Here is a 22,602-nt window from a genome sequence, read left to right as displayed (position 1 = left end):
AGACTGGCTCCAATTATAATGATTTTAACATATAAGAACAATTGTTTGGGTTTCAATAATACTCATGTAATAGCGTTTATAGAATTTTATCTATATCTTGGTGTTTCATATATGTTGCCCTTGAATATCATAATAAATCTGCAGACTCTGATATTATTCTGCCCATTTTATAGATAAGGAATCACAGACGTAGAAACAGGAAAGAATTTGCTTTAGGTCAGGCAGAGAATAGTTGATGGAGCTAAAATTTGTACCTGGATAGTCTTATTACAGAGTCTGAAGTTAAACTACCATGATGCACCAAAAGTTCTTTGAGCCTCCCTTCATATATGATGATAGCAACCTTGACAGCACTTTCTGAATGACTGGGAAGTCCAGTACTTGAACCTGGAGCATACATATAGTTTATTACTACCCAGAGAATTACTAATCACAATGATTACTGATGCAATTCTTTGAACCTATTGTGTTAATTAGAAGAACTAAGTGAAGTATTTAGCAGTTTTTAATATTATAAAACTCATAAAATATTTTAAAATGATCTAAATAGGAAAATTGAAATGATCATTTTAACAATTGAATGTCAACTCCAGATTCTTAATTATAGCTTTATTACCAAAGTGTGCTTTTTAAATATGAAGCTATTGTGTGAGAGTTCTTCCAAAACTCTGGGGGCTTTGTACCAGAAAAGAAGAATCCTATGACCCGTGTGGTAAAAATAAAAAAAAATAAAATACTTTGCATTTCAGTAGATTTTTCTTTTTATAACATTTTTCTCCTGGATTAGTCTCACTTCTTTTGAGAAAACTACTTCTATCCTTAGAAACAGACAAAATCTTTACTTAAGAAGAAATTGAAACAAAAAATTTAAGTCATTTTCTGTCATTCATCTAGTTTAACTGATGCTATTAAGTGATACTTATACTAGCTTTCTCCATGTCCATCCCTAAACAGCTACAATGAGTACTTTAGAGGAGACAGACTCTTACAACTGATGAGAGGCGTTTGCATCCATGTAGGTCAAGGGCATTATTTAAACAGTATAAAATCGAGTAGCCACTGGTCCATCAAAGGAGCAATTAGCAGTTAAGGTTCATCAAGTTGCAACCACATAGAGCTGTGGAAGGCATTGCAATCACTTTTCAAGGCCACATGGACAGCTAGGCAAGGGAGAGGATGCTGCTCCTTTGAAGAGCATAAAGCAACTGGCTGAGTATGGCTGGAGTTTACATTTTATGTTGAGTTTTGGGATATTTCTTAAAAGTACAGATGAGGCAAAAAGGAATAAGGGATCTAGCTGGTGAGAATGGTGTACAGACGGGGAAAATAAAGCAGAAGGAAATGCTTCTATTAAAAACTAGTTAATTTACAGGGGAGTACTTGAGTGATGAAAGCCCTTTATACATTTTTTTTTTTTTGACAGGCAAAGTTAGGGGGAGAGAGAGAGAGAGAGGTCTTCCTTCCATTGGTTCACCCCCCAAATGGCTGCTACGGCCAGCACGCTGTGCTGATCCGATGGCAGGAGCCAGGTGCTTCTCCTGGTCTCCCATGAGGGTGCAGAGCCCAAGCACTTGGGCCATCCTTCACTGCACTCCCTGGCCACAGCAGAGAGCTGGCCTGGAAGAGGGGCAACCGGGACAGAATCCGGCGCCCCGACTGGGGCTAGAACCTGATGTGCTGGCGTCGCAGGCAGAGGATTAGCCTAGTGAGCCACAGCGCCGGCTCCTTTACACACTTTCTGTCAGAGGACGGGTTTGGTCATAGAGAAGTAAGTATGGGGTAGCATGCTAATGGCTTCTGTTGTGGATAGAGGACAGATGTGAGGACAGGAGTTGGTGTGATGTTGACAAACCACGCAAAAGGAAGCTATGCTCTGAAGGTGTTAATAAAGATGTCACCATGCAGAAATTTCCCTTCTATAACTTCTACTTTTTTGATTGCCTATTCTTCACTCCTTAGTGAAACCAGTGGGCTTAAAGAAAAGAGGAAACCACAAAAATAAAAAAAAACTAAAGATATCACCAAATTTAGGTTGGTCATGTCTGCTCATATCCTTTGGAAATCAGGATGGCTAAGAGTCGAAAAGTACAGAAGTCATTAAATCCTTTGTCTTTCTAGTCCCTGAAACTTCTCCCTGGGTTTCTGTTTGACCTCTGCCTGATAGGAACTTCACTGCTTAATTGACAGTCCCTTTCATTGGTGAAAAGTAGAAGGGTGTGGCCTGAACTTCTCTCTCTCTTTTTTTTTTTTAAGATTTATTTATTTATTTGAAAGGCAGAGTTACAGAGATGTAGAGAAAGAGAGAGACAGAGAGGTCTTCCATCCACTGGCTCACTCTCCAATTGGCCACATAAGCCGGAGCTGCGCTTATCTGAAGCCAGGAGCTTCTTCTGGGTCTCCCATACTGGTGCAGGGGCCCAAGGACTTGGACCATCTTCCACTGCTTTACCAGGCCACAGCAGAGAGCTGGATGGGAAGTAGAGCAGCCAGGACTTGAACTGGGGACCAAACTGGATGTCAGCACTGCAGGTTGTGGCTTTACCCGCTAGGCCACAGCACCAGCCCCAAACTTCTCTGTATATAACATTGATCTTTGGGCTTACTTCTACTTCAGGAACTTAAATTAGAATAAATCTTTCTCATCCACCGAATGATTCTTGTATAACATGGCACCTATCACACATTTAATGTCTCTCTCAAGATTTACCACTCTTACCCATCTCCATCCATGATTTGAAATCAATTGTCTTATCACAAAATGGACATTGACTAAGGAATTGGGGAAGCAAATTAGTCCCCTGAAAACCATTTAGGTCAGATGCCTTCACTCAGGACTAAAAACACACTAGTTAACTAAGAATGAGAAACTTAGGGAGCGACCAATGTTGTCACACAGTGGGTTAAGCTGCTGCCTTAGACATCAGCATCCCATATGGGCACTGGTTTGATTCCCGGATGTTCCACTTCCAATCCTGCTCTCTGCTAATGCTGCTGGGAAAGCACCTGAAGATGGTATTTGGGGAGCCCTGCTACCCATGTGGGACTCCTGGATGGATTTCCTGGCTCCTGGCTTTAGTCTGGCCCAGCCCTAGCCATCTGGGGAATGATTCAGGGGAGGAAGATAAGTCTCTCTCTCTTTAATAAATAAATACATCTTCGAAAAAATTAAGAAATTTACAGAGCACAGACAATTTCAGGCTATTCTACTATGTTTACAGAACTTCACATTGACTAACTCATCAAAGCAGTTACTTATGAGAAGTCAGCTGGATGTGTGAAAATGTAGCAAAACAAAAATTGTCTGTCCACAGGGCCCTTCCAGGCCTCTTCCCAGCACAGCAGTAGGGCTGACTGAGAGCAGCTGGTGCCTGCTGCCTGCCCTCTCCGTTTTTAATTGGCCCATTGCAGGTGCTTCCTGGTGTGGAGGCCACAGCGTGGGGCATGGTTCTGAAGCCCAGCCTCAAGGGGAAGTTACTGCGCATCAGAAAGAAGTGCCAGAGGGAGCAGCAGCCTTCAGAGTGCTGAGGCTTCCCACCGCAGACCCGCACTCCTCCCATGGCTGGCGGGCCCAGCCACAGTTTAGAAGGAAGAATCACAGAGAATGAAAGAAAGGAGTGCTTCAAGATTCTAAGAAAAGCAAGAGTGTGACACATCTGCAAGAGGCTGTATCTAACCATGTACTGAACCTTGAAAATCTCTTTCAACTTTTGAGACAACCAAATCCATGCTGCCTATTTATGAGCTCCCCCAACCCGCTAATATTTCATTGTCATTTCATGATAGGAGTCCTATTTTTTTTTTCTTGTTTCTGTCTGTCCAAGTCATTTGAAGCTACCATTACAGAAGGGCTATGTCAATATTTGGGCAAATCTGAATTTTTACCATCTGCACATTCCTTGAATGTGTTAAAAATAAGTCTTAAAACTTATGTATGTGTTTGTGTGTGTATGCATGTGTGTGTGATATGTACAAATGCAGATTCATCACACTCCTACTGTTCAAAACGAGGGCATAAAGTGAGGAAATTTTGGAAAAGAGCTGTCTCATTAACTTATAGCTGTGCCTGCTGGGCCAGGAACTGTAATGCGTCCACCGAGGGCAGATCTTCGAAGCCCCCGCGGTGGAAATACAGCCCAGGTCCCTTGGGGAATTAGCTGTAGGTGGCCAGAAGAGTCCCTCTGTAACGCTTTGCTACGACACCTAAAACACCAACAAAGGATGTTTATTTCTTTTTAGAAAATGGAAAACCTCTGGGAATGGTTGTGGCACAGGTGAGTTTAAAGCTTTTCTCTGGGACATGGTTAAGATTGTAGCTTTACTCTGGCTCTGGGAAGCCAGAATGAGTAGCAAAGCTATTTTGAAAGGATGAGAGTGTAGGGGTGCAAGAGGAAAGACGGGAGTCCAGCCACTTGAGAACAATCTGTGCAGGGCAGAGAGAACCTAGTGGGGCCCTGGGGCCAAGGGCAAGGCCAGGGTGGGGGGAGTTAGTGGGTGAGATAACTTCCCCAGCCACCACTGTAGTCATCTGACATGGTTCTACCATTGGCTCGGCAGTTAACCAGCTGGGGGAAATCTGATTAGTCATATATTTCGGGTCCATCTCCTTACTTCAAGAATGAGGAGGCTGGACTAGAACGGTCCTATTTCTAACTCAGTTATGGAGGGCGCTAAGGTTTCTATGAATAAATTTTGACTGGGGCCAGGAGTTGGTTGTATGAAGAAAGAGTGGATGGGGAAGGCCCAATAAATGCCTATTCTTTGCCTGTTGCATTTCCACTTCAGGTTTCATCCAAAAATATTTATTCTACATATATTATTTAATATTTAATTAGACAAAAAGATATGCTGTAACTATATAGAGTGAAAATAATTAGCCCAGGTAATTTCCAATATTTTTACCATCTTTTCAGCCTTCACATTTGATGATCTTAATCTAAGAAATGTAGATTTATTCATGAGTCACCATGAGAACCCTAAAATATGAGCAATCATCTTGGAGAACAGGGGAAATGTCACACAAAAATTAAAATAAGTAAATAAATAAAAAGCATTTTCAACCTCATTTCTTAAGTCCAGTGAATGCCATTTACTGATTTATTGTCCCTAGCAATAGTGAAAACTTTCCCGAGTCTTCTGTTGCTATTATTATTTGTTTTTTTTTTTCAAAATAAAAGCTGATCATGTCAGAACACTCATAGAACTATAGCTGCGCTTTAAATGTTTCCACTAACAAATTTTCAGTAACAAGGTAAAAATAATTAATTCACTTTAAATTTACAAGATAACTAAGTCTTTAAAGAATCACGTATAATTTTGGAAATTTGATTCTCTTTAGTTATTAGCAGTAGAAAATAACAAAACCAATGTCTGTACACAATAAACATTTTGTCTGCCCCAAAATAAACAAGGTACCTAGTTTGGAATATAGTTCATTCATTAGTTCCTTAGTTTTGATCTGTTTTTTTTTTTTTTTTTTCTGAGAGTTGATTCAAAAACTGTTATTGAGAACAATCAGGCACATGGTCACTGAAAACATTTGGCTTAGTAAATATTGAATAATGCATATTTCTGTTTTATTTTTGCTTTTTGGTGGTATATCATGATTTCTTTATAACTACAAATCTCTTACTCCTCTTGCCAGATCATTCAGGAACAGAAGAGAATCTCAGTCCTGGAGGAGCTGGGGTTAGCCTGTGTGACACAAGGGAGGTGAAAATGCAAAAGCAGGTCAAACTGTGCCTCGCACGTGCTCTGCTGATGCCTTAAGCACTGGGAGAATCTAGAAAATTATGTGATTGATTTGGACTGACTCTACTCAAATATACATTGATTGATAGATTAATTAGTAGTAACTGCAAACAACCCTTGTAAATGGGGAGCTGCTTTCCAATTCTGACTTTTTCTGATCCACTGAATAATTCATACAGGTAAAAAGCCCCACATGCTAAATATGCCTGTAGTTTTTATTAGATGGAAGGAAAAGTGTTTGCCAGGATACTTTTTTACAAGAATCTGTGAATTTTTATTTGAAAAATCAATGGTTTTCATTTTTCTTTGAAATGTCTTCAGAGTGTTGCTATCTAAACCTTGCTTCAAGCTATCAGAAAACACTTTGTTAGAATGTAGAAAGATGAAAAAGCCATTAATTTTAGGTGAATGAAGACTGTACAGGCGAGATTTGTGATACAAAAAATCTTCATAAATTATTAAATAATCCAGAAAGATGGTTTCATCAAGTAAATTTTCCGTTGTTCCTGTTTCTTAAAGCTCTTTTTGGCTGGCTTTAAATTGTTGAGGTTTTTTATTCATTTATGTTTAAAAGATTTTGGTTTCTCTGACTGCATTCATTACACACAGTCACAAGCATTACATTCCAAGGCAGAACCTGCTGTAGTAAAACAAGATTAGATAGAGCAGACTCTGTAGGGAAAATTGTGGGGATTTTATAGACATTAAAAGAAGTAAAATAATAAGAAACTGAAATCTATTTCTTTAAGAACTCTTCCAAACCTCAAATGAATACAGTTAAGTTATAGTTATTTATTTTTCCAAATTGAATGATTCTGGTATTTACTTCTATAAATAATATCTCATGCAGTCCTCTCTTTATTCAGTATAACTTTAAAGTGTTCATAAATAAATATCCATGACTAGAGTTACCACTTTAACATTATATCTTTGATGACAGCCTGTAAATAGAGAAACAAAATCTCAGCTCTTGCAATTCATAAAATAAAATCCACTGGTTTAATGCATTTACTTTCCAAAATCGCCAAACCCAGCGCAGTGACTTACTAAGGTATCTGGCGTCGACAGCCTCGTGGTGTTCAGTCCTACCAAGGATGGGAGAATTTGGGACATCCAGTTTGAGATCATTGCCATTGTACTAAGCACAGCGCCAAGCTTCAGCAGTGGAGGACTCATTGCTGTAGAGCTAATGAGTTTTCATAGTGACTGATTAGGAGCCTGGTGCTGGGCTGGCAGCGGGAGGCGTGACTGCAGCATGCCACATCTACAGCATGAAAGAGATCAACTTCCCCAGCTCTAGTCACGGGGAAAGCTTACAGAGCCTCCCTTCCCACCCACATGGGAAGTGCCCTGCTCTTCCTCTTCCTCCCTCCCCTGACACTTTGCTGGATTATCAAACAAAATATTCTGGCTACGCCTTAGGTGGTGATTCTCAGAGCAGGGGTTGGAAGGACGGGGAAAGTGAGCCTTTCCTGCTCCAGCAGTCAGTTACCATCAATGCAGCCCATTTCCTCTGGGCTTTGTGTACGTATAATCAGCTGCGCTTTACCCTTCATAAAAAAGATACTTTTGTAAATGGAGGTCTGCCAAAGTGCACATTTCAAACACCAAATTTAATATCTACAGATTTCTCTGGGCAAGGGCAGAGTGCTTTTTAGAAACAGCATGAAAATAAAATCTGCAAATAATTTCCAAGATGATCAGATAGTGAGTTGGAGACACATGTTTTAAACAGTAATCTAAAATTGGCATGGTTGCTTTAAAAATATAGTCAAAGATTAATAGCTACTGCCTGATGGCAAATGTTACTGTAAAACACTCTACACCTGAACAGAGAGAAAAAGCAGCCTGGGAAGAAAGTTCTCTAATAGAATTTTCTTATATTTCCAGCTTTGCTTTTAAGAATGAGTGCTTTGCTTCCAGGTGCTCAATCACACAGCAAACTCCTTTAACTCTATTTTCACATTCTGAAGACTAATAGACTGATGTTGAAAGTCTGTGTAGTGAGAAAAGGTGTGACGTATTGAAAAAGGAATGGGATTTGGACTTGGGGAGGCTGAGACTCCAGCCTTGTTCTCCTCTGGTAAGCTGTATAACCGGGCAGTGACTCAATATTCCTTGGCTTCAGTTTTGCTTATCATCTAAGGGGTTGGATTTGATACTCTCCATGGCCGCTTCTAGCTCTGAAATTCAATGATCTGCTATCAGAGCTCTGTTGACAAAATGGGATATATTGAATCTAGAGCTTACGTGTAATTTTATTATACTCTTTTTACAAATATTGCAAATTACCCACATCCAAATCTCAGGTCCCGAATGGAATAAATCAGAGACCATTGCTTGCATGATGTATGTGTGTTAGAATAAAAATATACAGAGAAGACATGGAAGGAAGTAAGGATGAATGAAAATTAAATGAAAAGAAATAGGTTATAAAAAGAAAAAATATTGTTTTGATTCCTTAGGAGAATTCTGGAGTTGTTTGCATTTGAAATTTTTGTCTAAAGATTTATACTTTTCTTAAACAGTTTTGGCAGGGGAAATAAAGAAACGTATTTAATAAAATTGAAATTATACATATTTATAGTGTGTGCTTGTTTTTGTGTATTCTTCTCTCAAAAACAGCTTAAACTGTTTTTTAAATTGGAAGCTAAGAGATTCCTCAAATTTTCTTTATGTTTATTATCATGGAATCCAGCCTACTTTTTTCCTTCAAAACACATCCAAATATTTCAGTTGGCTCTTATATTCTAGCCTCACTGACCTAATAGCCAAATATTATTTTTATATTTCAAAAAATCTAGCCATGATAAATCATAAGAATAGAAGCACACACACATATCTATCTATCTATCTATCTATCTATCTATATTTATGTGTTAGACATAGTAGGAAGTAACACAGACAATTCAGAGAAAGGACTATAGAATTTTAAAGTAGTATTCCAATGAAGTAATGACAAAAACTAAAGTAGATCTAAAAATTTAAATGTTTGAAAAATGCACCTGGAACTTTCTATGACTTTAATAAAGGAAGAATTAATGTCTTTTCAAGAGCTTCATTTCCAAAATTGAAAATTAATATGCATGCAATTAGTGTATAATTTGAGAAGCAATGTGACATATGGTAATTATATTTATTAATGAACTATCAGTCAACTAAATAATAGCATCTATGGAACAATATGAGATTGAATGCAAGGAGAAAACAATACTCTTGTTTGCAAATTAAAGGAAGGAAGGAAGGAAGGAAGAGAGAGAGAGAGGAAGGGAGGAAGGAAGGAGGAGAAAGAAAAGCAATACAAATGGAATGTTTTATATAATTTTCCACAGATGCAATAACTTCACTAAGGAACTGAAAGAGCACAAAGGTGAAAAGTTATGATTCACGGAAGTTTATGAACAACATAAAAGCTAAAATATGCTGTTTTTAGAATAGATTTAAATGACACACATTGAAGTAGAAAAGCTCAGATTTCAACGATTATCAGTTATGGGAAACAAAAATAGCTACAATTTGCAAAGGGCTAAATCGCTTCCATATCTTCATAATCTATTGAAGTCATTTCCATTTTAAAAGTTGAGTTCCAGTTTGTAGAGGGAAGGGGATTATTCTACATAGACTTAGCAACCTGTATGCAGGCCAAGGAGACAAGTAATTGCAGAAATTTCAGAAGCTTAGTATGACTAATAATAGAATAAATGGCAAGGTCTTAGGCTGGAAATTCTGGCTGTCATGGACCTTTATCTTTTTTGTAATTTAAGGATGTGAAGCAAAGTTGTGTGGTCTTTGGCTTTATGTCCTGAATTAGTTGGTTTTCATTTTATTATGTAGGATAGGCAAGCAGGACGTGTAGAGAGAAAAAGCACAGGAAGGTCACTTAGAAAAAAATTCTGGAAGTTTAGGCAAGATGATAATAAGGTCCTGGAATTATTGTTAGTAGGATTTAGGAAGATGAATTCCATACCAGTTTGCAGCAGGAGAATTGGCCATCTTTACCCACTGAATGAATGTGAGGTATGGGCAACAAGAATTCACCTGGGAGAACTTCCAGGTTTGTGGCCTGGATAATGAGTATCATTCATCAGGATACAAAACACTGCTAGGAGTATGACTTTTAGGGAGAAGACAGAGTTCATTGTCTAACCTTAATGGGCTAATGAAAATAACGTGTTGTTTGTACAAGACAAAATGGTTATCTTAGGAACTCAGTCTTAAAACTACCAGAGGTTTATTTTAGACATTAATTCGGCTTATTCTCGAGATTTAATTACTTATGCATTCTTTTGAACAAATAAACAAAAACAATCTCTCTCACTAATAAATAGTGAATGTATTACTAAATCTAATAATGTCAGAAATACGTGACCTGACTACACACTTATTTTCTTTATAGAATCCCATACTGGCTCAATAAATATAAAACCTACAACTGGGCATTATTGCTAATGCAATGTGGGAAGATATTGATTAACGTATTTATTCATTAGATTTTTATAGTAGCCTTCATTTTTATTAGTCAGAGAATATTTCATTATAAATGTATGTAATAGATAATTAATAAGCAGGTAAATATTAAGTGAGAAAGATTTGTAAGTAGTCATATGTAATATTGACATGCTCCATCATGGGAATTTTGCCTTTTCCTTGATTTGTATCACATAAGTTTAAAATTAATTTTCAATATATATGTCCTAGTTTGGGGGTTATATGACAAGTGTTTGTGGTTTTCTGGGGAATCTAACAACTGCAGATAGGAACTGTTAAATACATGAAAATAAAAACAATGTCCCATAAAATATGAAAGAAAACCAGTTAGATAATTGTACTCCAAAAGTTTAAGAAAAATGAGAAGAGGAACTGACATTTCTCGATAAAAATAAAATATAAAGAATAGTCTACGTGTACTTTATTTTTTGTAATTTAAAACATATGTTAAATTTGCTGATGGTTTGAGGCAGAGAGAAAAGCAGCTTATTAGATGTAGTTGGAAAGACACAACTATAAGGACTGAAGAATTATTGAAGAAGGAGCAAGGGGAGGGGGACGAGAAGAAAGGAGTCCAGGAGATCAGCAATTGGGTACAATACAAAGGTTGAGTGTTTAAAAGAACGGCTAAAGCAAGGACCTCTAAAAAAACAATGAGCACTGGTTAGCAAGTTGGAAAAGTTGGAAGGGGGCATAAAATAGAAGCTCCTGCTGAAATCACTTTGGAATGCTTCATACCTAGGAGGGGGGTTTTGTGTGAGAATGACCAGGTACATAAAAAGCTGGCCTCCCTCTGTGCATTTTGAAGACAGTTTGGAAGGTTATTATTTCTTCAGGTTCTTCCACTTACCAGCAAGGTATAATTTAGTCTTTCTGGACCTTCATTTTCTCATCTGTAACATTGGAGTAAAATTACCCAAAGGAAATTTTTTTTTGAAAATTTTTGATTTTGAAAGATTTTTGAATTGAAAGATTTTGATTGAGAGAATGTATTTGAAAGCACCAATAGCCTGTCAGATGGTCAATAAAATGCAGCCCTATCTTTGCAAAGAAATGCCATGGTAGAGGCAGGTTAAAAAGAGTAAGTCACCTGAAGGAAGAGTTAGTGGGAAGTTTTGGGAATTTGCAAGAGCTGGAAGAATCAATCTGGGATATGTGATGTCTGACAGCCTGGGCACTGCCATGAAGAGAATAATGTGACTTTGCTGCATTGCACTAAGTCATTCTGGAACATAGGGCTGATAGAGCCCCAGAGTGACTCACTTGGCCGACTCCAAGTAAAGGAAAGGGATTGCTGTTTTTGCTTCCCCTTCACTGAGAAATTGAAGCAACTACAAAAGAAGTCCTATAAGGTCCCACTATCATATCAATCTACTCCTCAGCAGTCCCCACACACAAGGGCATTTCAAAAAGTTCACAGGAAACAGAGTTTAAAGGGAAGGGGGTAGTCATTTTGCCCAGTGGTGAAAATGCCCACTTCCTATACTGCAGTATCTGGGCTCATTCTTTCCTCCACTCCTGAACCTTGATTCCTGTTGATGTGGATCCTGGTGATGGCTCAAGTAATTAGTTCCCTGCACCCATATGAGAGAACTGAATTTAGTTCCTGTCTTCTGATGTTGGCCCCTTGTGGGGAGCAACTCGGACTAGACTAAGTTACTGGAATTAAGACTTATTCTATGCATCTGCTCTCCCACAATATGGCGCTGGGGAGGAGGAAACAGCTTCTACACAGCTGCCTCCAGTTCAGCCAATAAACTGTAGGACCTGCTCCTGATTGGAGGAGAGCAGCATACTCGGCATGTGGGTAGCAGAGTTGGGATTGGTGGAAGAGGACTACAAAGGAGAAGAGAGACAACATGCACCAGGAACATCTATCTGAAGGAACACCTGTGCAGCCCCCGAGAGAGCCTGCCGGTGGTGTGCCGCTCCCCCGCGGAAGTGGGGAAAGTGGCTAGGGGGAACCGCCCTTCCACGGAGGTCGAAGGGACGGTAGCCAACCCGGGAAGAACCAGCAGCAAACCCGGGAAGGGCCGAGCAGACAAAAGAACAGCGCAGGGTCCTGTGTCGTTCCTCCATGAAGAGGGGGAGCGACAGCCCCTTAACCATTGTAGATATTTGGGGGGTGGAGGGCATGAACTAGTAGATAGGATCTCTCTCTATCTCTCTTTTAAATAAATAAATAAATGTTAAATTTGGTGCAAAAAAGTTTGGAATCCATACATAGAAGAGGTCTCTAAAACATCCACGGTTTGGGACACACTTGGTGGTGTAACAATTTAAACCATTGCCTCTGATGCCTGCATCTCATACGGGTGCTAGATTGTATTCCAGCTGCTCTGCTTCCAATCCAGCTTCCTGCTAATGGCCTGGGGAAACCAGCAGAGGATGGCCTAAGTGTTTGTGCCCCTGCCACTCTGTGGTAGACTCAGATAAAGCTCCTGGCTCCAGCCTGGTCCAGGGCTAACTGTTGCTGCCATCTGGAAAGTAAATCAGATGATGGAAGATCTCTTCATCTCTCTCAATGTCTATCCCTCTCTGAGCTCTTTCAAAACAAATAAATGAATCACTTAGAAAAATAAAAACATCCAAGAAAATGCGTACCATGAAAAACTATACGTTTTTAAATTTCATTTTCCGTGAACTTTTTTTTTTTAAAAGATGTATTATTTGTTTAAAGAGTTACAGAGAGGCAGAGGCAGAGAAAGAGAGCTCTTCCATTCACTGGTTCACTCCCCAAATGGCCACAATGTCTGGAGATGGGCCGATCTGAAGCCAGGAGCCAGGAGTTTCTTCTAGGTTTCCCATGCTGGTACAAGGACCCAAGGACTTGGGCCATCTTCCACTGCTTTCTGAGGCCATAGAAGAGACCTGGATCAAAAGTGGAGCAGCTGAGACTCGAACCGGTGCCCATATGACATGCCAACATTGCAGGCATTGGCTTTACCCGCTATGCCACAGCACAGGCCTCTTCCATGAACTTTTGAAATGTACTCATACTCTCTTTTTGCAACAGATTTTCTCTGCCTAGGCAAAGTTGATCTCTATCGCGTGCCCTAAGTAGATCAGTATGTTTCAGACAATCATGCATATGAATTATCTAGAAGCTTGTTCAGACCCAGATTCTAAGGTCCCACCAGGAGAATCTGCCTGAGCTACAGAGAAACACAAAATGATTTGCATTTCTAACAAGCTCCCAGATGACTCTGATTCTTGGCCCACCCCTTGAGTAGACTGCCCTAGATCATATTTCCCTCACCTACTTAAAGACAGCTCTCTTGATTCTTTCTTCCATCAATAATTTTTCCAAACGCTTTTATGGGTCATTCCCAAAGGCACACAACACCACCTTTACCTTCTACTTTAAATACAAACAAAACTTTCTTCATTTTACTTTCTCTCTAGACATTCCCCTTTTCACCTTCCCTTTACAGTATGCTTTCTTGAAAGAGTTCTCTATATGCATTGTCTTTTGTTTCTCGCTTCCTAATCAGGTCTCTGTCCACACTTTTCCACCCCACTGATGACGATTTTACCAAGGCTGCTAGTGGCCTTCACATCTCTAAATCTAGTGGTCAATTCTCAGTCCTCAATTTTCTTAACCTGTGGGCAGCAACCATCTAAATGTTACTTTATCCTTTTTAAAATAATTTTTCCCTTGGCTTCTGGAATACTACATTCACCTCGTTTTCCTCCAACTTTGTGACCTCTCTTCCTAAGTCCCCTTTGCTGATTCTTCCTCATCTATATGCTAATGACTCCCAAATTCATTTCTTCCTCACAGAACTCTCCTATCAATTCCGACCTGCATATCCAATTATCTACTTGACATCTCCACTTTGATGTTTAATAGACATCTTAAATTGAACATGTGAAAAATAGCACCTGATATAGCTTCCCTGCCCCCAGCAAAGAAAATTAAACAAAATATGGGCACAGAAGCTTCAGTCATCACTTGGGACACTTCGGTCACTACTTGCGGAGGAAACCAGCAGATGAAAGATTTTCTCTTTCTCTCCCTCTCTATATTTCCACCTCTATCTGCCTTTCACATAAAATAAAAAATAAAATAAATAAATAATGTTAAACAAACAAACAAAAAGTATACACATGCAGTTTTTCCTGTAATCTTTCCTATTTCAGCTTACTGGCAACTCCATGTTAAATTGCTCAGGCCAAAAAGTTAGGTTCTAATTTCCACATTTTTTTTTCCCTTCCAAATCTCTTGTCAATTCCATCAGCAAATTTTCTAATCTGTAATTTCAAAATATACATAGAGTTTGGTACCACCCCTACTGTAACCATGCTGGTTTAAGCTACCATCATTTCTTAATCTGGTTTATGACAAAAGCCACTGGTTATTGACTTGGTTTCAATTCAGTTCATTCAACTAGAATGATCCTGATAAAATAGAAAGCATACTATATTATTCCTTTGTTTAAAACTCTAATAGATTCACATGTCACTCATAGTAAAAGTCAGAATATTTAATTTCAACTGGATAGTTCTACATAACCTGACTTGCTTTTTTTTTTTTTTTAGATTTATTTATTTGAAAGATTGTGGAAGTGTGTGTGTGTGTGAGAGAGAGAGAGAGAGAGAGACAGAGAGAGACAGAGAAAAAGAGAAATATCTTCAATCCACTTGTTTATTCCCCAAATGCCAGGGCTGTAACAGGCTTGAAGCTAGGAGCCTTGCACCCCATCTGAGTCCCTTAGACGTGTGGCAGAGGCCCAAATACTTGGGCCATTGTCCTCTGCCTTCCCAGTCACAGTAGCAGGGAACTGAAGTGGAAGTAGAGCGGCCTGCATTCACCAGGCACTCTGTTAAGGAATGCAGGCATCCCAACAGCAGCTTAACTCACAGTGCCAGTGTCCCCTCAACTGGCCTCTTGTCTTTCTGACCTTGTTTCTCACACCTCTCTTCTCTGGTCACCCCACTGGAGCTACTTTATCCTCCTGGATGCTCCTCAAGACGATCCTTCACCTCAGCCTTCATACGCACTCCTTTCTAGTGGAATTCCCATCTCCAAAATACCTCCTTTTAGCCTTTTTGGTTTCACTCAAAGATCGCCTTCTGGTAAGGTCTTGGCTGACAGCATCATGTAAAGTCATGACAAGTCTTATCTCATTGCTCCATATTGTGTTTTATTACTCTGTATTTTTTTTTCAGCTTAAAACTGTTTGATTCATCATGCTCATTTATCTGTTTTTAAAGTTCCATGAGGGCAGGAATGCAGCTTGTTTTTTTTCACTGATGTATTTATTCCCAACACTAGGGAAATGCCTATCAGATTTGACATTATTTAGCCCTGGCTTTCTCCTTGTTTAAAAAGGAGACTATTTTCAGTTCAGATTTATAATATATTTTTGCAAAATGAGTCACTGTAATATATTCAAATTTGCATTTTGTATGTTTATTTTTGAGTGTGCAAGATGGATGCATATAGGTAGTGGTATAAAGTATTGAAACATTATGCTTAGCATTCCAATTATTTTTTCCTTCCAGTTTTCAGATTTAGAATGCAAGCACTTATGGTCTAAGCCAAGAAGTATTGGCTCTCATTTATCTTAATAAGCCTCAAGGGTCACTGGAATCTTAAATGAATCTGGAGGCAATCTCCTTTCCTCTTGCCTTTGAATAACCAAGTTCGTCTCTACTAGCATAGAAGAGGTGGAAGAGACTGTCAGTTATGGGAAGAATGAGTGTAAAAATATTTTTATTTGTATATACACCAAAATATATATTGTATACTTTTTATGTATGACAATTAAAAAAAAAAAAAACAAGAAAAGAGTGAATTAAAAAATGAATAGAGAAGGTATAGATCTGAGTGTCTATCTACCCAACTTGCCTTCAGTTTGGCCCTGAGCAATCAATTAGGAATCACTTGTAGCTCCTTGAATTCAGTACTTGGCCATTCTCGCCTTAAGGTTTCACCGTTGTCTTAAAAGTGCTCACTAATGAAAGAATGAATTGAGAATGAAAAACATTAGCAAAGTTCTTTAAAGGAGGGATTTCTGTCTTCTCATCTTTGCCTTCATCTGTGAGGCTGATTGATGCTCTATAAGCCCGGGGGATTCTCTGTTGGCAGCTGTAGCTGCTACTTCAAAAGAGGAAAAATGGATGTGTGGGGGAGGAATATATTCAGTGAAAACAGGTTTTTTTCCTCTGACTTTCTACTCAAAATAGAAAATGTGGGAAACTGTAAATCCAGGGTTAGGCTAGCATAGAGGAGGTTACTCTGACCAGAAACCCTCAGCTTAGTCCCTGCTTTGCTCTTGGTCTTAAATTCTTCACTTGAGAAATAAGGATATCAAACTAAATTTCTAATATAGTTATTTCCATAATGTAGTGCCACATGTGTAGTTGCTCTCCCTGCCACCCCACCACGTCACGTCCCTTTGTGTTTTGGCAGTACTAAGCAACAGACTATGTGACCTCCGAGAGGTGCAGTTTTCTCATCTGTAAGTTGGGGGTAGTAAGAAACCAGTTCTTGGTGTTCGTGGGGGAAAAATGAACTGTTGCAATAAAGCACTTGCCACCAGGCCTAGAATATATTGAACTTTTAATCAACATTTGCCACTGTTATTCTGGGGAAAAATGTTAACATACCCCCCCCCCCCCTTCTTGCAAGAAGGAATAGAGTAGAAATTATTAGGGATAAAGAAATGAAAGCCATTAAAGTTCAGGGTAAATTACTGCTATAAACATTTCTTTTTTAAGAGATTATTTATCTCTCTAATATGATTTTTTTGATAGGATTGACTGCTAACGGTATTCTGGATAGTGTATAAAACACACCCACCCCACAATCCCTCCCAGACCAGCTTCCTGTTTAAGTCTGTCTGCCTGGAGCTGTTTCTGAGAACTTTACTGGGATGGACTCATTCCCCACACAAACCAGTCGGTAGGAATTGCTATTATGACAGGTTATGGATACACAGTTGGGTCATTGAGAGTTTACATTGAGAGTTTAAATACCTTAGCGGAGATCACCCAGCTTATAAATGACAAGGCGGGGGGTGTGAGCTTCCACCGTCACCTTACAGATGATACATGCTTCTGTTATGAGGCCATGCCACTTATTCTATCTCACATATCACAATATTGCCTTTGAATTTTTGCCTATTCAAATAAATTAAATTAAATGGATGAAGCATTAGAGTTTAGTTATTTGCATTTTCCCAGAAGTTGAATGCTTAAAAATGAACACAAAAATTAAGCCATGTGTTTTCACTGACTGAGTTTATCTTTGAATGGGCAGAGCGAATTTTTCAGCAGGGAAACACTGTCAGGTGAGGGATTGGTCCCTGATTCATTTTCATTGGAATCTCTTCAGGTTTTTCTAATTCACCCAACTCACCAGGGCAGACTGAAGTGTTAAATTATTGCCAAAGGTTTTCTGGAAGAAATTGTTTAGGAAGAGAAATCTCAAGGAGGTTGGGAAATTGCCTGGTGATCAGAAAGGAGACTGTTACAGTGGTAGCGTGAAAGAACAAAATTGGATCTTCAAATGTGCAGTTTTCTGAAAAGTTGTTATAAGTTGTTTCATGAAGCTTATCTCCCTCATGGAATTGGAAATGTATGTTTAGTAGGAACCAAAAATCTGGTGGTGGTAAACAACTCCAAACATCAAAGTATGAAAGGAGATTACATTTGTAGCCTGCTTTTTAACATATTCACATAAATAGCAGGAGACCTTGAGAGCTGCGTTTTCTGCAGTAGCATTAGATTCACTATATGTCATCATTGCACCTCTATCAATATGTATAGTTAAGACTGTTTTCTGATTTGAAAGCTCAGGGCAAACAAACACAGTTAAATATAATGTTTTAGATCTGGACTTGGAAAAAAGGTATACTTTGTTGTTGGCAATATCGTAATTATACACTTTTCCACAAGGCATTAACTAAAAGTTAAGGCCAGTTCATTAAAATAACCACCACATAGATAAAACTGTACATACACTTGAACTCTTTAAACTGCCCTTTTTGATTTCAAAGCAATTAAGAACTGCTAACCTTATAAAAATTATTTTAGAGCACAAGCTAGTTGATTTAAAACAATTTCCTTTGTGACTACTCATCTAGAAGTGATTCAATGACATGTAGAAGTTTGAACTTAGGAAAAATTGTGAACAAAGGTTGCTTTCTGTTATTGAAATTAAAGAGTTGCTTTTTTTTTCTATTTTGTAGCTGTTTTTATCTCAATGTTTTCCAGCTTATGCATTTTCCTGTTGTCAGTAAATATAGACAGAAGTTATTACTCTCTCATTGACCTTTAAAGATGCTGATTTATTAAACATTTATTAAGTGTATTCTTTGAGCTAGGAGCTGTACCATCCTGAAAATTCCACATTAATATCACACAGCCTTTGTATGTAATATAGAGTAGGGAAATGGATATTGTAAAGAAGTTAAAGAAGAGGCGAAATGGTCAAGAAAGATTTCAACGGACATATATTGCTTGAGTTAATTTTGAAAGTTCAGCTTTGAATCACTAACCTTCCCAGGGAGACTAACAGAAACATTTACAGAGGACCCTACAGTAAAACAAATATAATCCATATGGAGTTTATCCTATGCTCCAAACAGTACAGATTTATATACCTCAGACTTTCTTTGTCAAAATATACGTCTTTTGTCTCGGTATACTTTACATTCTTGAAAATAAAACCGTGATATTTACCTAGCACACACTAGAGGCGTGAAGAGACTGTGAGAGGGAAGTGATCACTTGTTAAAAAAACCATCTTTTCCTTGAGAAGGAAGACAAACAATAGACATATCTGGGTTCCTGAAGGGCAATGGGTTATCAAGAAAATAGTTTCCAATTACATGCAAATATCAACAATGGGCAGTTTGAATTCTAATATTTATACATAGGTCATAAAGTACAGTGCTAAAACTTTACTTCTCATATAGAGGCCTCATGTCAGGTACGTTATTACATGAGAGTGATTGAGATCCTTGCCATTAATGAAAGTGTATTAACTGCAAAACATTCTTTCTCACTCTCTATTTTTTTCTTTCCTTCTCTTTTCTCCTCTCTCCTTCCTACCTTTCTTACACTCTTACATCCATCCTTCTTTCCTTCTTTCCCCCCCTTTCTCATTGTTTCTTTTCTTTCTTCCTTTCTCTCTTCTTTCACTTTATCCTAACTTCATGGAGTCCTTTCTAGGTGCTCCATACCGAAGCAGACTTTGAGTATGGCTTGAGAGTGTTCTCCAAGTGATTCTAATGGGCTCCATATTTTTAGCCATTATTTAAGCTCTATGGCTATTGTGTAGTACAGATAATTCTAATACTTTTCACTTCATATTTGCTAATCACTATGGTTTCCATCTGATTTACTCCTTAAACCTCATAGACCTCAAAGACTTAAACCCCAAAGTCTTTGCTGATGGCATTAAGAGGGTGGAAATTTAATCTAACTATGGTGTTCAAAGGTTCGGCCTTTGGAAATAGGTTAGATTACATTATTAGAGCTGGGCCCCCATGATTGAATCCTGCTGGTTTTATCAGAAGTGGGGTAGAGACCACACAGATGTAGACAGAGATGCACATGTCCTCCTGACATAATGTGATACATCTCCGAGCCTGCATCACACTCTTTAGACCTTGTATCTTTGGGATTATGACCAAACTAACTTTATTTTTTAAAGATTTATTTTATTTACTTGAAATACAGAGTTAGAGAGAGAGAAAGAGAGACAGACAAAGGGAGAGACACAGAGAGAGGGTCTTCCATCCACTGATTTAATCCCCAAATGGCCACAATGACCAGGGCTGGGTCACGCTGGAGCCAGGAGCTTTTTCTGGATCTCCCACATGGGTGCAGTGGCCCAAACATTGGGCATCCAGTGATGCTTTTCCAGGCACAATAGCAGGGAGCTGGATTGGAATCCGAGCAGCCAGGACTCAAACCGAGTCTGTATGGGATTCTGGCATTGCAGGCTGTGGCTTAACCCCCAATGCCACATGCCGGCCCCAAAATAGCCTCTTTTACTTAAAAGCAGCTTGTTGTGAAGTAACACCTTGACAGTAGAGACTCCATTTTAGAGCCTCTGAGACTCCATCTTGAAAAAGCACCCCTCGCCATGAGACTATGGTCTGAAAGTAACTGTGGTCTAAAACTTAGACAATAATAGGACACTGCATCCCACTTGGTAGAGCATAAAAACTCTTTAGCATGATCGCTCAAGCTTAAAACAGATAGGCTGCACCTGGATTAAAGTTAACATTGTAATTGATACTGGTTTCGCATAGGCCTTAGGTTAGCTTGGCCTAGTAACCATGTATTCTCCCTCCCCTCCTTGTTTTTGCCTTTATAAACCCTGCTGCTTTAAGCTTCAGAGTCAAGAGTTCTTTAGGGCATGAGCCTGCTCTCCACCACTGGCAATAAAGGACTATCAAATTTTATCAGTATGTGGTGCTCCTGTTTATATTCACTCGGGTACAATAGTTGCAGGCATATCATTATAGTAATGAAAAGCAAATGGATTTTTGTTTTACATCTGTACTCATTCAGAGCTCCTTAAACATGACAAAACAAGGCCAGACATTGAAGTGGTATGCCTGCATCCCTTATCACAGTGCCTGAGATTGAGTTCTACCTCCTCTTCTGATCTGGCTTCCTTTTAATACACTTGAAAGATCCTGGAAGGAAGAAGATTATGCCCCAAGTACTTGGTTTCCCACCACTCACTTGGGAGACCCAAATGGAATTCCTGGCTCCTGACTTTAGGTTGGTCCAGCTCTAGCTCTTGCATACATTTGGGGTTTGAATCAATGTATGGGGTATCTCTCTCTCTCTCTCTCTCTCTCTATATATATATATATATATATATATTGCTCTCTCTCTCCCTGCCTTTCAAAAAAACAAGCACCAACAAAACAAAAATTCTTTTCATAACATTCAAACGTGCACGCTTGGGCAATAATTTACCTCTTATAGCCATTAATAGATTTCAAAAATTTACTGAATTTAAAGCTGATAACTAGGGCTGACTTTCTGGTGCAGCAGGTTAAGCTGCTGTTTGCAACATCACATCCCCTATCAGAGTGCCAGTTCAAGTCCTGGCTGCTCTGGCTCAGGTCTAGCTCCCTGATAGTGTTCTTGGGAAGACAATGAATGATGGTCCAGGTACTTGTACTCCTGTTACCCATTTGAGAGATCTGGATTGACTTCTGGGCTCCTGACTTCAGTGTGGTGTGTGGCCCAGTCATAGCCATGTGGCCATTCTCTTCCCCTGACCCCCGTCTCTTGATCTCTGTCACTCTTTCTTTCAAATAAATAAATAAATAAATATATTTTAAAGCTGTGAATTATGTATAACTGCTTTTTAATAATGGTGGCACAACATTCAAGTAAGCCTCATTGTTAATTTTTTCCTCCATGAGTTGGTAATAAATATTTCCCTTCTCTGTGTTTGTGTGTGTGTGTGTATGTATGCATGAGGCATTAATATTTTTCTACAAAAATAGAGTTCAGAATTATTTCAGAATCAAGGTTTGTTATAAGATAAATTATTTATGCATTCAACAGGGTTTACTGATTATTCCCTTATATGCTAGATATTAAATACTAGAGATCAAAGATGAATAAAATTCACTCCCATTCACGATCTCAAATGGTAAGGGGCACAGAAAAGGAACAAAAGAGAACTGTAACTGTAAAGGTAATTTCAATGTGACGTGATACATAGTGTGTACAAAGTGCAGTGTACTGTATCAGAAACAGATAAGCGAGTAATTCTGGTTTGATAAGAGAGAAGCTTCAGGGGGCAGTGAATTTAGTTGGATTCAGTAAAATTTCCTCAGTGGCTCTGGAAGGACAGACCATTCAGCACTGGTGACTGCATGTGAGAACTCACTGCTGAGGTATGAGATCTCTTGTTATTTCGGGGACTAGATTAGTTATTTAGAAGAAGATCATTCAGAAGAGCTGCAGTACGTAATGGGCATACATGAGGAGTGAGAATGCAGTTAGGAGAGCACTGAGACAGCTACGTCAGTGCTTAAGTAAGAACAAAAGGACCAGGGGAGCCTAAGCATGGGCCAGGCTAAGTCCATGGGAACTTGTGAGAGAGTAGATTCAGAGACATTAGAGAGAACAAAGGCACAAGTTGTCTATAGATTCTTAAAAATACAATATTGCTGAAGAAGTCCTTGTGAATCATCTAGAACAACATTAACTAAACATTGAGGTGCATATGAATCACTTGGGGATCCTGTGAAAATGCTGATTTAGGTCTAAGAATTGGGAGCTGGGTTTTAATGCATTCTTAACAAGGTCCCAGTGGATGCAGAAGGAACTGGGCAACACATAGCCTTTTAAAAAACTTTTAATATTTTCATCTAC

The 22,602-nt window shown here is 38.9% G+C and overlaps 1 protein-coding gene across 2 annotated transcripts in view; it reads right to left on the bottom strand.

Annotated features, from left to right (window-relative positions):
• Nucleotides 1-22,602, bottom strand: part of OLFM3 (olfactomedin 3) — a 217,595-nt gene that overhangs the window by 46,876 nt on the left and 148,117 nt on the right. Inside the window, exon 1 of one of the 2 annotated variants that reach the window (XM_002715827.5) lies at nucleotides 6,796-7,040. The exons of the other annotated variant lie outside the window; for it this stretch is intronic. Within the exon in view, the coding sequence (XP_002715873.1) occupies nucleotides 6,796-6,924 (129 nt within the window). The 5' untranslated portion in view covers nucleotides 6,925-7,040. Of the gene's footprint in view, nucleotides 1-6,795; nucleotides 7,041-22,602 lie in introns of those variants that run through there. 2 annotated transcript variants of the gene reach the window in all.

The sequence above is a fragment of the Oryctolagus cuniculus genome, chromosome 7 (assembly GCF_964237555.1).
Source record: "Oryctolagus cuniculus chromosome 7, mOryCun1.1, whole genome shotgun sequence".
Lineage (NCBI taxonomy): Eukaryota > Metazoa > Chordata > Mammalia > Lagomorpha > Leporidae > Oryctolagus > Oryctolagus cuniculus.
Note: the sequence above shows the minus strand (reverse complement) of the source record. Positions and strands in the feature narration are given on the sequence as shown.